The sequence below is a fragment of the Ochlerotatus camptorhynchus genome, unplaced genomic scaffold (genome assembly GCF_037179485.1).
Source record: "Ochlerotatus camptorhynchus isolate MF236.1 unplaced genomic scaffold, CSIRO-AGI_Acam_v1.1 ptg000010l, whole genome shotgun sequence".
NCBI lineage: Eukaryota > Metazoa > Arthropoda > Insecta > Diptera > Culicidae > Ochlerotatus > Ochlerotatus camptorhynchus.
Window position 1 is genome coordinate 3,151,126 of NW_027040502.1, and position 16,033 is coordinate 3,167,158.

A 16,033-nucleotide genomic window follows, 5' to 3' on the forward strand; every position below is an offset into this window, starting at 1 on the left:
ATACTGCCGTACTCTAACGGAACTATTCACCTACACTCTTCTAAAGATCATTCTCTAGCTAATAAATCATCACACTAAAGCTTCATGTTAGCATTTCCAACCAACTCTGAAAATCGTTAACTTCGCGTATGAAGTAACATAAAAAACACTTTGAATCTAAATTACAGATCTTGCGCCACTTGCAAAACCCTATAAACACACCTTTAAAAAAAAAACGTGTAACAACTCTTTTCGCTTTCTAAAAAATGTAGACGACTCTATTTTCAATTTTTTACAATCAAAATCATCTGCAGTCCCTAGGATCACAATTTTTGAATTTAATTAAGAAATGGCTAAGTTATGCCATTGCAAACTTGCCGTTACACGTTTTTCGGAGGCTTCGTAGTCGGCGTAAAGTTTTTTACCCACCGTATTCGGAGTGTTTTAAAGGCTTAAGGGATCTTTTGGGGGATCGTGTCAGGGAAACTTCTAAGAAGTTCCTAGGGGACTTCTGAAAAGTTTTAAGGGAACTTTTGGAAAGTTTGATGGATCAAGGGGGATATTTCTATGGAACTTTTTTTTATTAGTTAAGGAAGGAACAATTTCAAGGAACCCTCTAGGAAGTGTCATGGGAGCTTTTGAGAAGTACCAAGGGAACTTTTAGCCAAGAAATTTTTGATGGGACATTTGGTATGTTTTGGAAAAAAACCTCTGATGTATTTCGAGGGAGTTTGTGGGGCATTTCTAAGAAGAAAACAAGAGAACATTGGAGAAGACTAGAGGTAACATCGCGTAAGTACAAAAGTCGCATCTGGGATGTTTCAAGTTAACTTCTAGAAAGTTCCAAGGGAAATTTTCGGCACTTCCGAGTAAAATTATGGATAGCACCAAGATTACTTCAGGGAAATAATGAGAGAATTATCTCTCGGAACATATGAAAAGTGTGATGTAAAGTTTATACAGGACTTCTGGGATGCTTTACATGGACTTCTGGAATGCTTTGAAGGATCTTCTGTGAAGCACCGACAGAACTTCTGAGAAGCTTTGAGTGATCTGTTGGGATGTGTTAAGGAAGCTTCTAAGAAGATGCAAGATAATTTTTGGGATGTTTCCAAAAGACTTCTGGAAAGTTTCAAGGAAACTTCTGGGAAGTGTCAAAGAAGCTTCTAGCAAGGTTCTAAGGAACTTCCGGGATGTTTCTAGACTACTTTTAGGTTTGAGGGATCTTTTGGGACGTGTCAAGTAAACTTCTAAGAAGTACTTTGTTTTCAGTTGTTACGCTTCAATGCCTCAGGGTAGTTTCATGAATATCGGGGAAATTGCGGTAACTTCAGGGAAGTTTATACAACTATAGTAGGGCACTTCCATCAATATCAAAAAAATACTGGGATCCTTAAATAAGTTCCAAAGACCTACGGATAGTCCAAATAACTAAGGGAATTTAGTGAACTTATGAAAAAAAAATCAGGAACTTCACAGAAAATTTCGCAAACATTTAGAAGTAACGAGAAGATCAGGAAATTGTGAGAACAGTACAGTGAACTTCTAAGGAAATTCAAAAAAAATCTGGGAAGTCCTGCAAACTTCGAGGAAGTCCGGAGAAATACGAGAAAGTTTAATCATATTTCAATTATCAGCGTAAGGCTTTAATATCAAAACTATAACATAATTTGAAATCGGTTGAACAAATTAACATAGATTTCAAGATTTGTTATCAAGATGTTTTCAATAATATCTAAACTAGTTATTTGTGTGAAATCCAACGTGCATTTTTTTGTTATAATTGATATTATTTGTATTATGTTGGCTGTTAATTCAACTGCAATGATAACCTATCAGTTATCAAACCTCGATAACAGGGTATCAGAACTTGTTATAATTTTGGTTTAAAACTTTGGTCGTGGTCTGTAGAAATTGAGACCTGCCAAAATCCTTTACGAGATGGCAAGCTGGTGAAAAATATGCTACGCTATTTATAGATGGTCCCTTCCATAATTGATGGAAGAATGCAAATGGCGGTAAGCTCCATTGAGAACAATACGCCAATTTCTAAACTCATATTCATACCGAATGTGGATTCCAGTGACTCCTGGCAGATATTCGAAACGTTCTCAACGGCGATTCCCAAAAAAAAATATCGGATGGTCCAAATGAAGATTAATGCAAGTCCCGAACAGAAATTCTCGATGAGGATTCCAGTTGTTTACGATGGAGACCCGAAGTAATTCCGGACAATTTCTACAAACATTCATGATCTGACTTGGTATTCAAACTGCAAACAAGTGATTCCAGACATTTCATTCATGCATTCATGACTTGACTTGGTATAAAGACGTCCCAGACGGGTACTACAGACGATCCCGGACATTCTCGGTGAGGATTCCACCAGACGTTCCCGTAGTTATTCCGAACATTCCTTACAAGCATGATTCTAGACATTCCTTACGAGCATTCATGACTTGACTTGGTATCCAGACGTTTCAAACGAGAATTCCTGTAGATTAGGTCAATGATCTAGTGATTCCGGGCATTCCCTACGAGCACTCATGACTTGACTTGGTATTAAGACGTCCCAGACGGGTACTACAGACGATCCCGATGAGGATTCCACCAAACGTTCCTGTAGTTATTCCGGACATTCTTTACAAGCATTCATGAATCGACTTGGTATTTAGACGTTCCCGACGAGGATTCCAGCAATTTACAATGGAAAATCCAAACGATTCCGAAGTGATTCCGGACATTCATGACTTGACTTGGTATTCAGACGTTCCCGACGGCTACGGGTACTAGAGACGTTCCCAAAAAGATTCCGAACATTCCCAACGAGTATTCCAGTAGTTCAAAATGAAGTTTCCAGACGTTTCGGAGTGAGTCCGGACATTCCAAATTATAATTCCTGGCTTGACTTCGTATTCAACCGTTGCCAATGCGTGCTAGAGTCGTTACGAAAGTTATTCCGAACATTCTCTACGAGCATTCATGACTTGACTTAGTTTTCAGACAGTCCCAAAGGGCACTAGAGCCGTCCCCGAAGTGGTTTTGGACATTTCCGGCGAGGATTCCAGCCATTCCCGAAGGAATTCTGGACATATCTTTTAAGTATTTATGACTTGACTTGATATGCAGACGATCCCAACGGGTACTACGGCTGTTCCCCAAAAGAATTTCAGCAATTCAGAATGGAGATTCTAAAGGCTCCCGAAGTGATTCTAGACATTCCTTAGGAGCATTCATGATTTGATTAGGTACTCAGAACTTGCCGACGTAGAGTAGTTCTCAAATTGAATCTGTAAGTTCCCTATGAGCATTCATGACTTGACTTGGAACTCAGACGTTCCCGAAGAGAACATTTTTATCGCGTCTCGATTCTTATTTGAGAACGAAAACAGTGAAAGAAGCCAAGTGAGATAAATCAGTGATAAGGTATATACGAAACAAATTGATGCCATTTTGGCTTAGACCCTTATGAGTGCTCGGAGGGATTGTAGTCTCCCATTTCATTCTAGTTTCAAAGCGTCATCTTACCAGATGCTTCACCCCGGTTCAACAAAAACAAACCGTAATCGACCGGAAGCACAAACAGCAAACATCCCTCCATTGTCCCGGAGTTTCTGATGCCCCGGTTTCGGACCATGTAATCAATTTGCTCGGACTAATTTATGCGTAGAATGATCCTTCTCCGACGAGATGTAGCACCAAGATTAGCCCTTCGGATCCAACGTGGTCGTGGACACGGACAACAATGCAAATGTGTCTGTCACACCATCTGTCGGTGTTGTTGGATCGGATTATAGGTTCTGAAAAGCCGATTGATACGTGTCGATAGAAATTATATTGTAATTAAGGCCGGAAAATTGGGTCCCGATGTCCTCGTGGGTTTATAACGATTGTAACATGGTTGCAATGTTTTTTATTTCGTTGCTCTGCAACACTTGTTTCCATAACCCAATCAGTCGGAAAATGCAAATTGGCCCCCGTTCGACACGGTGTCATCCTACTCTGACTACTGGTGCTGCTGTTTGTTGGTTGTGTTGTGTAAATTAACTATTCGGCAATCGAGATCCTGACCTGACCGACCGTATGGCCGTGTGCTGCAAGGCCCCATGATTGTTGGACAATGTGTTTTTAATATAAACCCTCATCGTTGAACTTGTTGTCGAACATGTTTGAATTGGTTTTCTACCTCTACGCACGCACTAATAGTGCGTGATAAGCAAATTTGCACAACCTGCACCCACTTGCTTTATTAATTTATCGGTGTGCAATATTGCCCTGCGGTCCTTGGCCCTTGTTTACTGGGGGTGCAGATCCGCGTCCAATGTATATGCGCTCGAAGAGGGAGGTTGTCCCGGTATGTTTAAATGGGTTGAGTTCATTCCGATATGGTTGAAATATATAAATTATTTGCATCAATTATGGGTCATGTCAACTCGGTACTGTTTACGGTTCATATGGGATAGGTTGATAAATATGAAGTGACCCAGTCGAAACTTGATTTTTAGGCTCTGAATGTGTTGTATCTCAAAAAATGTTGATGTCTAAAGAGTATCACGAGTGTGGTCTTGTTGACCAGTAGAAAACAGTGGTAGAGAACCACTGGATGTACTGTTGAGGACCACTGGAAGTGGTCCTGATGATCACAAAAAGTGACCATGAAGACCGCTAGTTGTGGTCTTGAAAACCACTTGAAGTAGTTCTAGAATTGGTCCTGAAAACCACTACAAGCGGTCCTGAAGATCACTAGAAGTGATCCACTAGTGAGGGATCACTAGAAGCAATCTTGATCCGTTAGAATTGGTCATGTAGGCCTCTAGAAATAGTCCTGAAGACCAGTAGATGTAGTGTTGAGGGCCACTAGACGTGGTCGTGAAGATCCTTAAATGTGACCATGAAGACCGCTAGTTGTGATCTTGAAAACCACTCGAAGTAGCCAGTTACAGTTGTTTTGAAGTCCCTTAGAAGTGGTCTGGAAGACCACTGGAAGCAATCCTGAAAACCACTAAAATTGGTCCTGAAGACCACAAAAAGTGTGGATCACCGGAAGTAGTGTTGAGGGCCACTAGAAGTGATCTTCAAAATCCCTAAAAGTGACCATGAAGACCACTAACTGTGGTCTTATTGACCACTTTCTATAGTTCTGAAGATCACTACAAGTTACCATGATGACCCCTAGAAGTGGTCTTGAAGACCACTCGAAGCAATCCTGAAGACCGCTAGAAATGGTTCTGAAGATCACTGGAAGTGGTCCTGAAGACCAGTAGGAACAGTGGTAGAGGACCACCAGAAGTATTATTGAGGGCCACTAGAAGTGATCGTGAAGATCCCTAAAAGTGACCATGAAGACCGCTAATTGTGGTTCGAAGACCACTTGTAGTAGTTCTGATGACCACTTGCAGTTGTTTGAAGACCCCTGCAAGTGATACTGAAGACCCCTAGAATTGATATTGAAGACCGCTAGAGTTGGTTCTGAAGGCCACTAGAAGCAGTCCTGAAGGCCACTAGAAGAAGTCCTGAGTACCAGTCGAAACAATGGTAATGAACCACTGGATGTAGTAATGAGGGCCACTAGAAGTGGTCCTGATGATCATTAAAAGTGACCATGAAGACCGCTAGTTGTGGTCTTGAAGACCACTTGAAGTAGTTCAGAAGACCACTTGCAGTAGTTTTGAACACCCCTAGAAGTGATTTTGAAGACCACTAAAAGCAGTCCTGAAGACCGCTAGCGTTGGCCCTAAAGATCAGTAGAAACAGTGATAGAGAACCACTGGAAGCAGAATTGAGGGCCACTAGTAGTGGTCCTGAAGATCACTAAAAGTGACCATGTAGACCAATAGTTGCGGTCTTGAAGACTGTAGTAGATAGAGTTAGTGTGGAATAGAAATGAGTAGAATCGAGTGAGCGTGAAGCGTGATAGACCGTATGTAAACGGAATCTGATTGGTCCGGGAAGTTTGATCCAGCTAGAGGTACAAATATGAGGTACCTAAGCTCGTTGACGGCATTCTCATGACGGACTGTGGAGAGACAACCAGAAGAAGGGAAAGCGGCACTAGCGGACCAACAGAGGTAGCAGCAGATTTGTGGAACCGTGACTGAGGCTGGAAACCTCGGTACGGTTACTACATCGGACCACCAGCTGAGCGGTAGATTCGTGGAACCGTGACCGAGGCTGGAAACCTCGGTCCAGTCACGACAATGGTGCAACTCGGTTAGTGAGAACCGTCCTCTTGGATACTACTGGCGCTCCCTGAGAGGGCAGTTGAAATTCTCTGACAGGGTAGATGAAATTTCTCCGAGAGGGTAGAAGACATTCCTCCGAGAAGGTAGAAACAATTCCTCCGAATAGGTAGAAGAAATTCCTTCGAAAAGGTAGAAGACATTCTTCCGACAAGGTAGAAGACATTCCTCCGAGAAGGTAGAACAAATTCCTCCGAGAAGGTAGAAGAAATTCCTCCGAGAAGGTAGAAGAAATTCCTCCGAGAGGGTAGAAGACATTCCTCCGAGAAGGTAGAACAAATTCCTCCGAGAAGGTAGAAGAAATTCCTCCGAGAAGATTGAACAAATTCCTCCGAGAAGGTAGAAGAAATTCCTCCGAGAAGATAGAAGACATTCCTCCAAGAGGGTAGAAGAAATTCCCTCGAGAGGGTTGATTAAATGGGGTTAATGTGGCCGTGGACTCCCAAAAAGGTCTCTACTGACCGAGGTCTGAAAAATCATGAAGTTGGATATGTCGCATGGCAGGTTTCGATTCTTTTCGAGAGTTGGTCACTCCCTCGAGGGCACCGGATCATTCCCGGGAGGGCCAATGTGGCCGCGGGCTCTCAAAAAGGCTTCTACTGGCCGAGTTTTGAAAAATCATGAAGCTTGATGTGTCGCATGGCAGGTTTCGGCTCATTTCGAGAATTGCCACTTGCCACCGGATCATTCCCGGGGGGCAATGTGACCGTGGACTCCCAAAAAGGTCTCTACTGACCGAGATCTGAAAAATCATGATGTTGGAAATTTCGCATGGGAGGTTTCGGTAATTATAGAGAATTGATCACTCTCTCGAGGGCACCGGATAGTTCCCGGGATGTGTCGCATGGCAGATTTCGGTTCATTTCGAGAATTAGCCACTTGCCCGAGGGCACCGGATCATTCCCGGGATGTGTCACATGGCAGGTTTCGATTCTTTTCGAGAGTTGGTCACTCCCTTGAGGGCACCAGATCATTCCCGGGAGAGCCAATGTGGCCGTGGACTCTCAAAAAGGTATCTACTGGCCGAGTTTTGAAAATCATGTAGTTTGGCAGGCATGGCAGGATTCGGTTCTTTTCGAGAATAAGCCACTTCCTCGAAGGCATCGAAACATTAGCGGGACGGTCAATAAGGCTAACGACTCTCAATAAGGCCTTTACAGGGCCAGTTTTGAAAAATCATGAAGTTTGATATGTCGCATGACAGGATTCGGTTCTTTTCGAGAATTGGCTACTTCCCCGAGGGCACCAGATCATTTCCGGGAGGGCCACTGTGGCCGCGGTTTTGAAAAATCATGAAGTTTGATGTGTCGCATGGCAGGTTCCGGTTATTTTAGAGAATTGGCCACTTTTCCGGGGGTACCAGAACATTCCCTGGACGGGCAATGTGGCCGCGGACTCTCAATAAGGTCTTTACAAGGCGAGTTTTGAAAAATCATGCAGTTTGATATGTCGCATGGTTTTTTTGAGAACTGGCGACTGTCTCGAGGGCACCGGATCATTCCGGGGTGGGCCAATGTGGCCGTGGACTCCCAATAAGGCCTGACCAAGGCGAATTTTGAAAACTAATGAAGTTTGATATGTCGCATGGCAGGTTTTAGTTCTTTTCGAGAATTGGCCACTTTCCCGAGGGCATCGGAAACCGATGTGGCCATGGACTATCGATACAGCAAACGTTGGTCCAATTTTATCATTTGAGTGAGAAAACCTCATGTTAACCATATTTACAACTATAACAGAACAGTCAAGCCAAATGCCGAGCCAGAATGATCGCAACTGAACCCGGAGTAACTCCGGTATCATGTAATGAACCATAATTTTCTTTACGGATTCTAAAACCTGATAACATTCTTGACAAAATACAACTTGATGTGCAGGAAATTATTTTAAATGATTTTGTTAGAGCCAATTTAATTAGTAAATCTAACCAAATCTAGATGTTAGGGACGTGAAGGTTGAATCTTGAACTTGAATAAATATTCAAAGATTCAGGATCTTTGAATAAATATGAAAATATGTGGGATTAATTTTCATAATTCTGTGTCCTTGAATAATTTTAAGAATTATATTCAAAGGTAGCCACACTTTTCCCATATTTAAAGTTTGCCAATTAGGAAGCCAGATTATATAATTTTGAACAAATTTTAAGATAGAATAGAAAATATTTTAAGAATTAAGACTTTGACAATATTTGAGAGGCGTCAGGAACAGATTTCAGATGATTTTGCCTTTGATTTTTCAAACATGTTTCAAAGTTTTCTTCTGATGATATTTCTTACTTAAGATTTTTCATAGCAGATTTGAAACTTCTTTGAAACATGAGCGGTTTATTTTTAAGGCTTTTGGACATCTTGGAGGTTTAATGCATCAACTAAATGTGGCTTTTTTTATTTGCTGCTGATTCTTTTTAAGGTGAAGCTCTGTTAAGTTCTTATTTCTGATAAAGCCCATCTTTACTTAGAATAATTAAGAGCACAAATATCACATATCACAATTATGGTTGCATTGGAAAAGTGTGAAGCTGCTGTAGTTTCCGAGATTTGTACTCTACACAATTTGAAGTGATGGAGCAAGTCCGTCATCATATCAGCTGTATTTGGACTTCATGAAGTATTTCCTAAAATTGAAGCAACGTAGATGTCGTATTTCGAAAAGTGAAAAACTATACACATTTCAGCCATTCGGCCTAATGACACATCACCATTCAGAAGACCACTAGAAGTTGTTAGAAGGACTGAAGACCTGTTACGCTTAATTAACAATTATCGATCAAGAAAAATGTGACTGCTTCTCACTCCAAAGGGGCTGAGTTAAATGCCAGTCGGTCTCGTTGGGATTTTCTGAGGCATAAAAAATCTCTAATCAGGGGAAGTAAAGCCGTTGGTTCCCGGTCCATGAGTTGATGGGAAGTCCTTCCTTTTTTGCATACACATCACAAAAAAATCTTTCTAAGCTGCGCCCCATTTATAAAAACGACGAGAAATCCTGTTAGGGGCGGGACTTAGAAAGCATATTTGTGCTGGCTGAGTATGCAAAAAAGTAGGGACTTCAGATGTGAATCTAAATTCATGTATTGTCAGACATGTTTCCACTGTCAAGTACTCTATTTTGTAGTCTGTGAAGGGGGTTTCTAGATTTTATGACTGGCTAACGGAAAACATATTATGCGTAATTTCCGATCGATTTCACCGCAAACAACAGCAAAAAATGAATGCGAAGCTTGACTAAATGAACTTCAAACCATTCCACACGGTTTCCCCGAAGGCACCGATATCAAAATATCATTTACTGAACCCATGCCCGAGAGGGCCAATCGATTTGAAACCAGGACGCAAATATTATCCAGCTCACACCATTCCTAGCTTCGCTTAAGTTTGCCCATATGCGTAATGAAATGTTCCCTCATTAGGCCTGGTTCGATTTCGTGTTGGTGTAATTATCGTGTATCAAATATCCACCCCGCAAACGAAATCACCCATCGGTTCAGAAACGGTAATTATTATGAGAGGTCACACATGTCATTGGATTTCAATTTGAATCGCATTAGCCCCGTCGCGTCGCCATCATTAGGCCCACTCACGTACTCACCTGGCGAATACGTTACCACGGGGAACAAAGTCCATACCACGCGATAGGTCCACATCTGATTGCTGCCAGTAGGTGTGCATCGTGTTGGTTGGAGCTCCTTCCGATTGAACGGCGATTCCCGTCACCGAAATGCCTTCGTACGTCAACTGCGGAAATCGAAAACCGTCGCGTCATCAAACAACTACCGTTTAGCCACCCTTATGCAACCTACCTGGCTCTTGGTGTACGGTGGCAGCTTGATTTTGTACTCCTGGAAGATGTCGTCGATGAACGCGTGCCAACGGTAGAACACCGGATCACGCATGGCCGTAGCTACGTCACCCATCACGCCGAACGACTCCAGATGCCGATGGTCCGGATCGTGCGTGTACGACAGGAACACATGCCCGACGTTGTGCATGTCCCCGTAGAGCTGACGATTCGGTGACAGGATCGATGACTCGATGATGTTGCCCAGAATGTCGATGCCCTTCTCCTCGTCCAAGTTGATGCGATTGCCGGATTCATCAACGACGTACCCTTGGTGGACCGCTTCGTAGATGCGATCGATCCAACGTTCCAAATCCGATACGTCCTGCTTGATCTGATCCAGCTCGCGGTTCAGGTCCTTAATTACCGCATTGTCGACCCGTCCGGGCCAGGTACGGGACGCTACCAGCGAGTCCAGTTTCGGGAAGTATCCCTCGGCGATCGGTTCGCGTAGATTGTTGAGTCGTTTAACTCGCTGCAGTCGATTGCAGAGCCGCTCGAAGTTGTACCTGGCGATCAACTGCGAGTGCATGAAGTAGAACAGCTCCCCCCGGCGATCCTTGTCCACGATGGCACGGTTGGATGCCTCGAACGGGTACACCAGATGCCAGTGCCAGTGGTGCAGATTGACACCGATGTCCTCACGGAAGTACCACAGCCGGTGTTCCTCGTCCAGATCGGAAGCGGTAAAGTCCTTCGGGATGACGATGGGCATTCGCATTCCCTCCGGCACGACGGTCGCTTCCTCGCGGATCTGTTCGAAGACCCGTGAATCGACGTACTTGTCCGGGAAGACTTCGATGATCGACGGCAGATCTAGGTCCTTGGTGTCGCGGCGGTGCAGCAGGGCCACCGAGAGGGCATAGTTGAACAGGTACGGGTTGATGCGGTCCCGAGCGAAGACGGCACAGCTCTGGAGGTCCTCGATGTTGCGCATTCCTGGGGGTGTTGGGGAGGTGAAAGGGAATAGAGGCTTGGTTAGTTTGTGTTCCGATCACGTAATGTAAAGTCTACCGATTCCCGTCAAAGGGGATGGTCTAAACTTAATCTCTCATGTGAGGTCTCCTTTAGCTCAGTCGGTAAAGGCGCAGCTACAAAGCAAGTCCATGCTGGAGGTGGCTGGGCTAGATTCCCGGTCTGGTCTAGGATTTTTTCGAGTTGGAAAATTTTTTGACTTTCCTGGGGGTGGAGTATGATTGTACTTGCCACACTATTATACTAATGCAAAAATGGTGCAGTCATCGAATGCTCTCAATTAGTACCTGTGGAGTTTTGAGTAATATGCGATAATCTTAATAATTGTCTTGTCCCCCGTCTCGATGAGTCTCATCGTCGCCCACTGGTCCCTATAGCCGGTCGAACTCCAGACGAAACTAGAACCGCACTACCGTTCATACTGGCGACAACGCTCTGATGAGACAACGAAATCCCACCCACAAGCTCCTGATCCTATCCTTCGACAATGTACCCTTCTAACTTCGGGAAGGCCGCGAGTGTTCTAGACTAGACTGTTCGAGTGACTAGACATAGATATAAGTGAATTTTGTTACAAATAATGAACAATGAATTATCGGCTCCGTAAAGCTAACGCTATTGAATATACGAACTAGATAAAAAAAAATTACATTGCCAGCGTATCAAAAATTGTACAACTCAAAAACGTTGGCGGCAGCGGCATGTTAAAAAGTTTCGGCGGCGGTGGCGTGGCGCGGCGGCGCACAGGTCTAGCAGAAATAGTACAGGCATAGAATGCTCTCAATTAACTTATGTTAAATAATGGGACGTAATAAAGCGCAACGAAATGGTCATTGCCGATAATTGAATTATGCATAACCTGTTTTTTAATTCCTAAATTCCCATTTTATCGAAGACTACAAATCAAGAAGACTGGAAACTGTTCCCTTCTCCCATACAAATGTCAAACTTCACTGATAACAGCGCCTCTGTCAATCAAAGGTGGAACATTGAAGTACAAGTGCACTGAACGAAAACATCCGCAATACTTCGACTGATTATTGTATTGCTTGAGCCCTTTAACCATATGCTGTTGAATTTTGGATGATTTCCTTATGGTTGAATTCGTCATCAACTGATGAGCATCCATATGACTGTCCTCCAAATAAAGGATGATATTTATTTGAAAATTGGCTGTAAAATATACAGGACTCAGAGGACAACAATTTAAGGATAGGATGACTTATAAATGCTTTAGATTAGATTATTAATTCGATTGTTTACATTTCCATGTTAAATAGCCATGAACAGCCATTCATCATGGATACAAAATTCCTTGTTGGTTGGTAGAGCAATCTTCCTCCACCACGAAATAGACAATTTACGGTTTCCACGCTTTACCAATGCTCGTACCACCTCTGATAGCGATGGCTATGCTTCCAACTCGTTTGTCTATTCAGAGCAGCAAATGACATTCGATCGAATTATTTACATCATCGTTTTGAATGATTTGTGTTAAGGGGCTGAGCCAATACCAAATTAATTTCAATTTAAGATGACTACCATTCTGCAGAGAGCATTACGCATTCCAACTGAGCCCTATCCCTTTTCATAACAATGTCCATCCTGTATTCGAGAGGAAAATCATCTGATTTCAAAACAACCGTCATCCGGTTGCAGCTCTCATTCGAAAAGGCGATTTCGATGTTTCGTTTTGAATCGTCTGAGGTTTCATTCGAATTGAGGACGGTGGTTTGGTACAGTGTGTTAGTGAGACTGCACATTGAGCTTTCTGACGTTTATATTACACACACTTGCGTAATCCCATTTTCAAGTGCGAAGTTTGTTTTCCTCACTTTAGTCCCAGCCAAAAATGTTGGTTTGTTATTGTTATCCTAACTTTCGGACCGTCAATACTCGCGCACATAGAATGGACTATAAACAGTGACTGTGTGTGTGTGTGACCTAATGTCACCGAAACGAATAATCACAACACGGTACTCGTTGTTGTTTTTGTTTTGCTCTACAAAATTTCACGGCGATTTGTATCCTAATCACAGCAAGCCGGTGGTTTTCCAACTCCAAACCGAGAAACTTGTTATGGTGGATCACGTGGAGGATAGAAACTCGGATCGATACCTAGTAAAAGTAACTTTTACTTGTGAATGAGGAACCGGAATATTGTTTACTTTGCCTGTTGGAAGCAATCAATTATAAGAAATTGGCGGCGCCCTGAGAAACTTCCACCACCATTGGGTGAACTACCGTCATTCGGAAGCTGCTGGAAATTAAAGGATTCAAAAGGAATAAAGATCCGGTACCCACTAATGTTGGAGAAAATGATAATGAAAAATAAAAGGCCTAAAATCCCAAACTGTACGTATTGATAAAGAATATATTTCCATTTTAGATGTTGTCAGAACATGAAACCACCGGATAGTGATCCCCTGTATGGTTTAACAATTCTCGGAATGGATAAAACCCCTTTCAGAGAATGATAACAACAGTGACATTCAAATGGTCAGCGAGTACTGTGCCAAGTTGCCGAGCGTCACAACTTAACTCCCCCGCTGTGACCAGGTGTCAACGCCGTGCAGCGCATGCATTTTACTAATGCACCATACGAATGTCCATAAATGCATCACTAAAGGGTTTTGGAAAAGTGGAAGATAATTCAGAGATAGCAAATTAATGATCGAGGATGGTCCCACGATGATTGTGAATGGCATCATTGGCCTCATTCGGCAGCTGCTGCACGACACCATCATACATAGGTTCCACTTTTGCTCAGAAGAGGCGTTGCCAAGGAGCAGGTCACTCCGCACACCAATCTTGGATCAACATTTTTCTCAGTGTGCCGAAGGTGAGCTGATTGTGCCAGTCATACAGCAAGCTGCAATTTTTTTAAAACTACGAATATTATGGAATATTTGGCAACCCGGTATTTCTGACAGCTTGAATGTTTTGTCGAATATCGTGCTCGATAAGGATTCCTTCAACCGACGAACAAAACGCCTCTTCGCCAACTGGAAGGAGTCAGAGTTTTCCCATGATGATTCTCTGCAGAAGGTGGATTGTATTCTGACGTAGATCGGCGTAGACTAGGAAACCATCTTCAGCAAATCCACCTTGCTGCAGACCTGGCTGCTGGAATACGAGCTTACTCATGCGATTACGGTCCATCATTTTTCTGACCAGCAAGAATATCGACTTCTTGAAGCAGATCGAGAAGAACGGTGAGGATAGCATTCCGTCGATGAAGCTGTTGGCTCGGGATAAGAACGACAAAGACAAGGCCAATTTTGAAAAGCTGCTGGAGGCGATCAAGGGATCCAAGGATGGCAAAACGTTGGGCTTCTTCTCCAAGGACATCTTCCCGGGTGAATTCTGTGAATCATGGTGAGCCTTCGTCAAGGACAAGAGCTTCGTTACGGTGGACATCAGCGTCCCAATCGGGTACATCATGTGCTCCAAGAAGAACTCCGAGGTTATCACCATCAAGAAGGCCTGCCTGGCGACGGTTGACGTTTTCAACAAGCAACACTGTTTGTAATGGTTTATACAGTATTTTATTTTGTCTATCTTAATTAATGAAATTATTGTGAACAGGTGTATATAAATTCCATAAGTTATTGTGGTGTTGAAGTGAAGACAATTCTTGTTCTCTGGAAGTGTTATACTTTTTCAAAAAAAGTCATAAAAAGTGAAATAATTTGATACTTTCACTGTGATCTTCAGGTCATTCAGTAGCTACTCGAAGTCTGCCTCATGTGTTTGAGATAGTAATAGTGCTTTCTTTTGTGCTGCTTGCTGTTGTTGTTGGTTGGCTGCTGTTGTTGTTGTGTTCAATCTTCCTCTTATCGCGAGTAATTTGCTCTGTTCCGTGGTGCGAACGTCATACGAGATACTGCTCGAATCGACTGTTGATCTAGTACGTCTCGATTGTACACAGGGAAAGAAACTTTGTTGTGGTTCTGTCTTGCAGGCAAGGGCTATAGCTCTCATTGCATTCGGCTGTGCTCAGACAGTTTGCATGTAGTTTGGGACTGCTGTGGTCGGAAAGAGACAGATTTAACGGTTGGATGGAAAGTGAAGTGGTTGGAGACAGCGACTTGTTTTGACAAGTAGCTTGCCGTGGGACCTTTATTTGGGGGATCGACCAGATCATACACTTTAGCTCAACAAACATTAATTGTATGCTCATGAATAATATCAATGTTGCTATCGTCGACTGTGGGGATTTGACATACCGCAGTGTAGTGAATGATCAGATGGATCAACCTTTTTTCATGTTAATCGAATATTCGTAGCACTTAGAGATCAATAATTTATCGTCAATTGTATAGTTTTCATATTTTTCCGTCTGTGTTGTGGCGGTGCATTTTGTTCACCATAATTCATGAAAAAGTTTTCAGAAATTGCTAGTCAAATTGTTGTATGTTTATGCTATATTTATTGATTTTTCATTTGCAGTGTATTTATTTATTGATTTATTTATTTATTTATTTATTTATTGATTTATTTATTTATTTATTTATTTATATACAATAAGAGTTTAGGATGGATGTTACCGATATTCTGTGTGTAGTGTGCAAGAAAGTGGAATTAGATTAAAAAAATTGTATAACCTGCATGTATTGTTTTTCAAGTTGGCATTTTAAATGCAAAAATATTGTTGGTGGTGCGGTTCAACGCATACAGCAAAACATGTATTTCTGTTCCGCAAAATGCGCGGAAATATACAAACGGATTACAGAAATGAGAGACCTTAAAATCTCCGTTATTTCTTCGGTTAGTGCTGCGTTGAAGACCACAATATCTCAAATTTTTTGTGCTGAACTAAGTGCTGTTAGATCGGAGGTCCAAGCCATCACTAATGCTATCGAAAAATCTCAAGATTTTTTGTCATCAAAGTTCGACAAAATTGTTTCAGATTTCAATGAGTTGAAATCTGAAAATGAGAGTCTCAAGCAGGAACTTGCTATTCTTAAAAACTCCCAAATGTCATTGGAGGCAACAGTCCAAAA

The 16,033-nt window shown here is 42.5% G+C and overlaps 2 protein-coding genes across 2 annotated transcripts in view; one reads left to right on the top strand and one right to left on the bottom strand.

The window, feature by feature from the left end:
- Nucleotides 1-16,033, top strand: part of TkR86C (Tachykinin-like receptor at 86C) — a 471,986-nt gene that overhangs the window by 198,201 nt on the left and 257,752 nt on the right. The gene's annotated exons all lie outside the window — the stretch shown is intronic.
- PPO2 (Prophenoloxidase 2) overlaps nucleotides 1-16,033 on the bottom strand; it is a 52,524-nt gene that overhangs the window by 18,083 nt on the left and 18,408 nt on the right. Inside the window, exons 2-3 of the mRNA XM_065220262.1 lie at nucleotides 10,015-10,991; nucleotides 9,804-9,949 (exon numbers count right to left, since the gene is read on the bottom strand). Coding sequence (XP_065076334.1) covers nucleotides 9,804-9,949; nucleotides 10,015-10,991 — 1,123 coding nt within the window. The remainder of the gene's footprint in view (nucleotides 1-9,803; nucleotides 9,950-10,014; nucleotides 10,992-16,033) is intronic.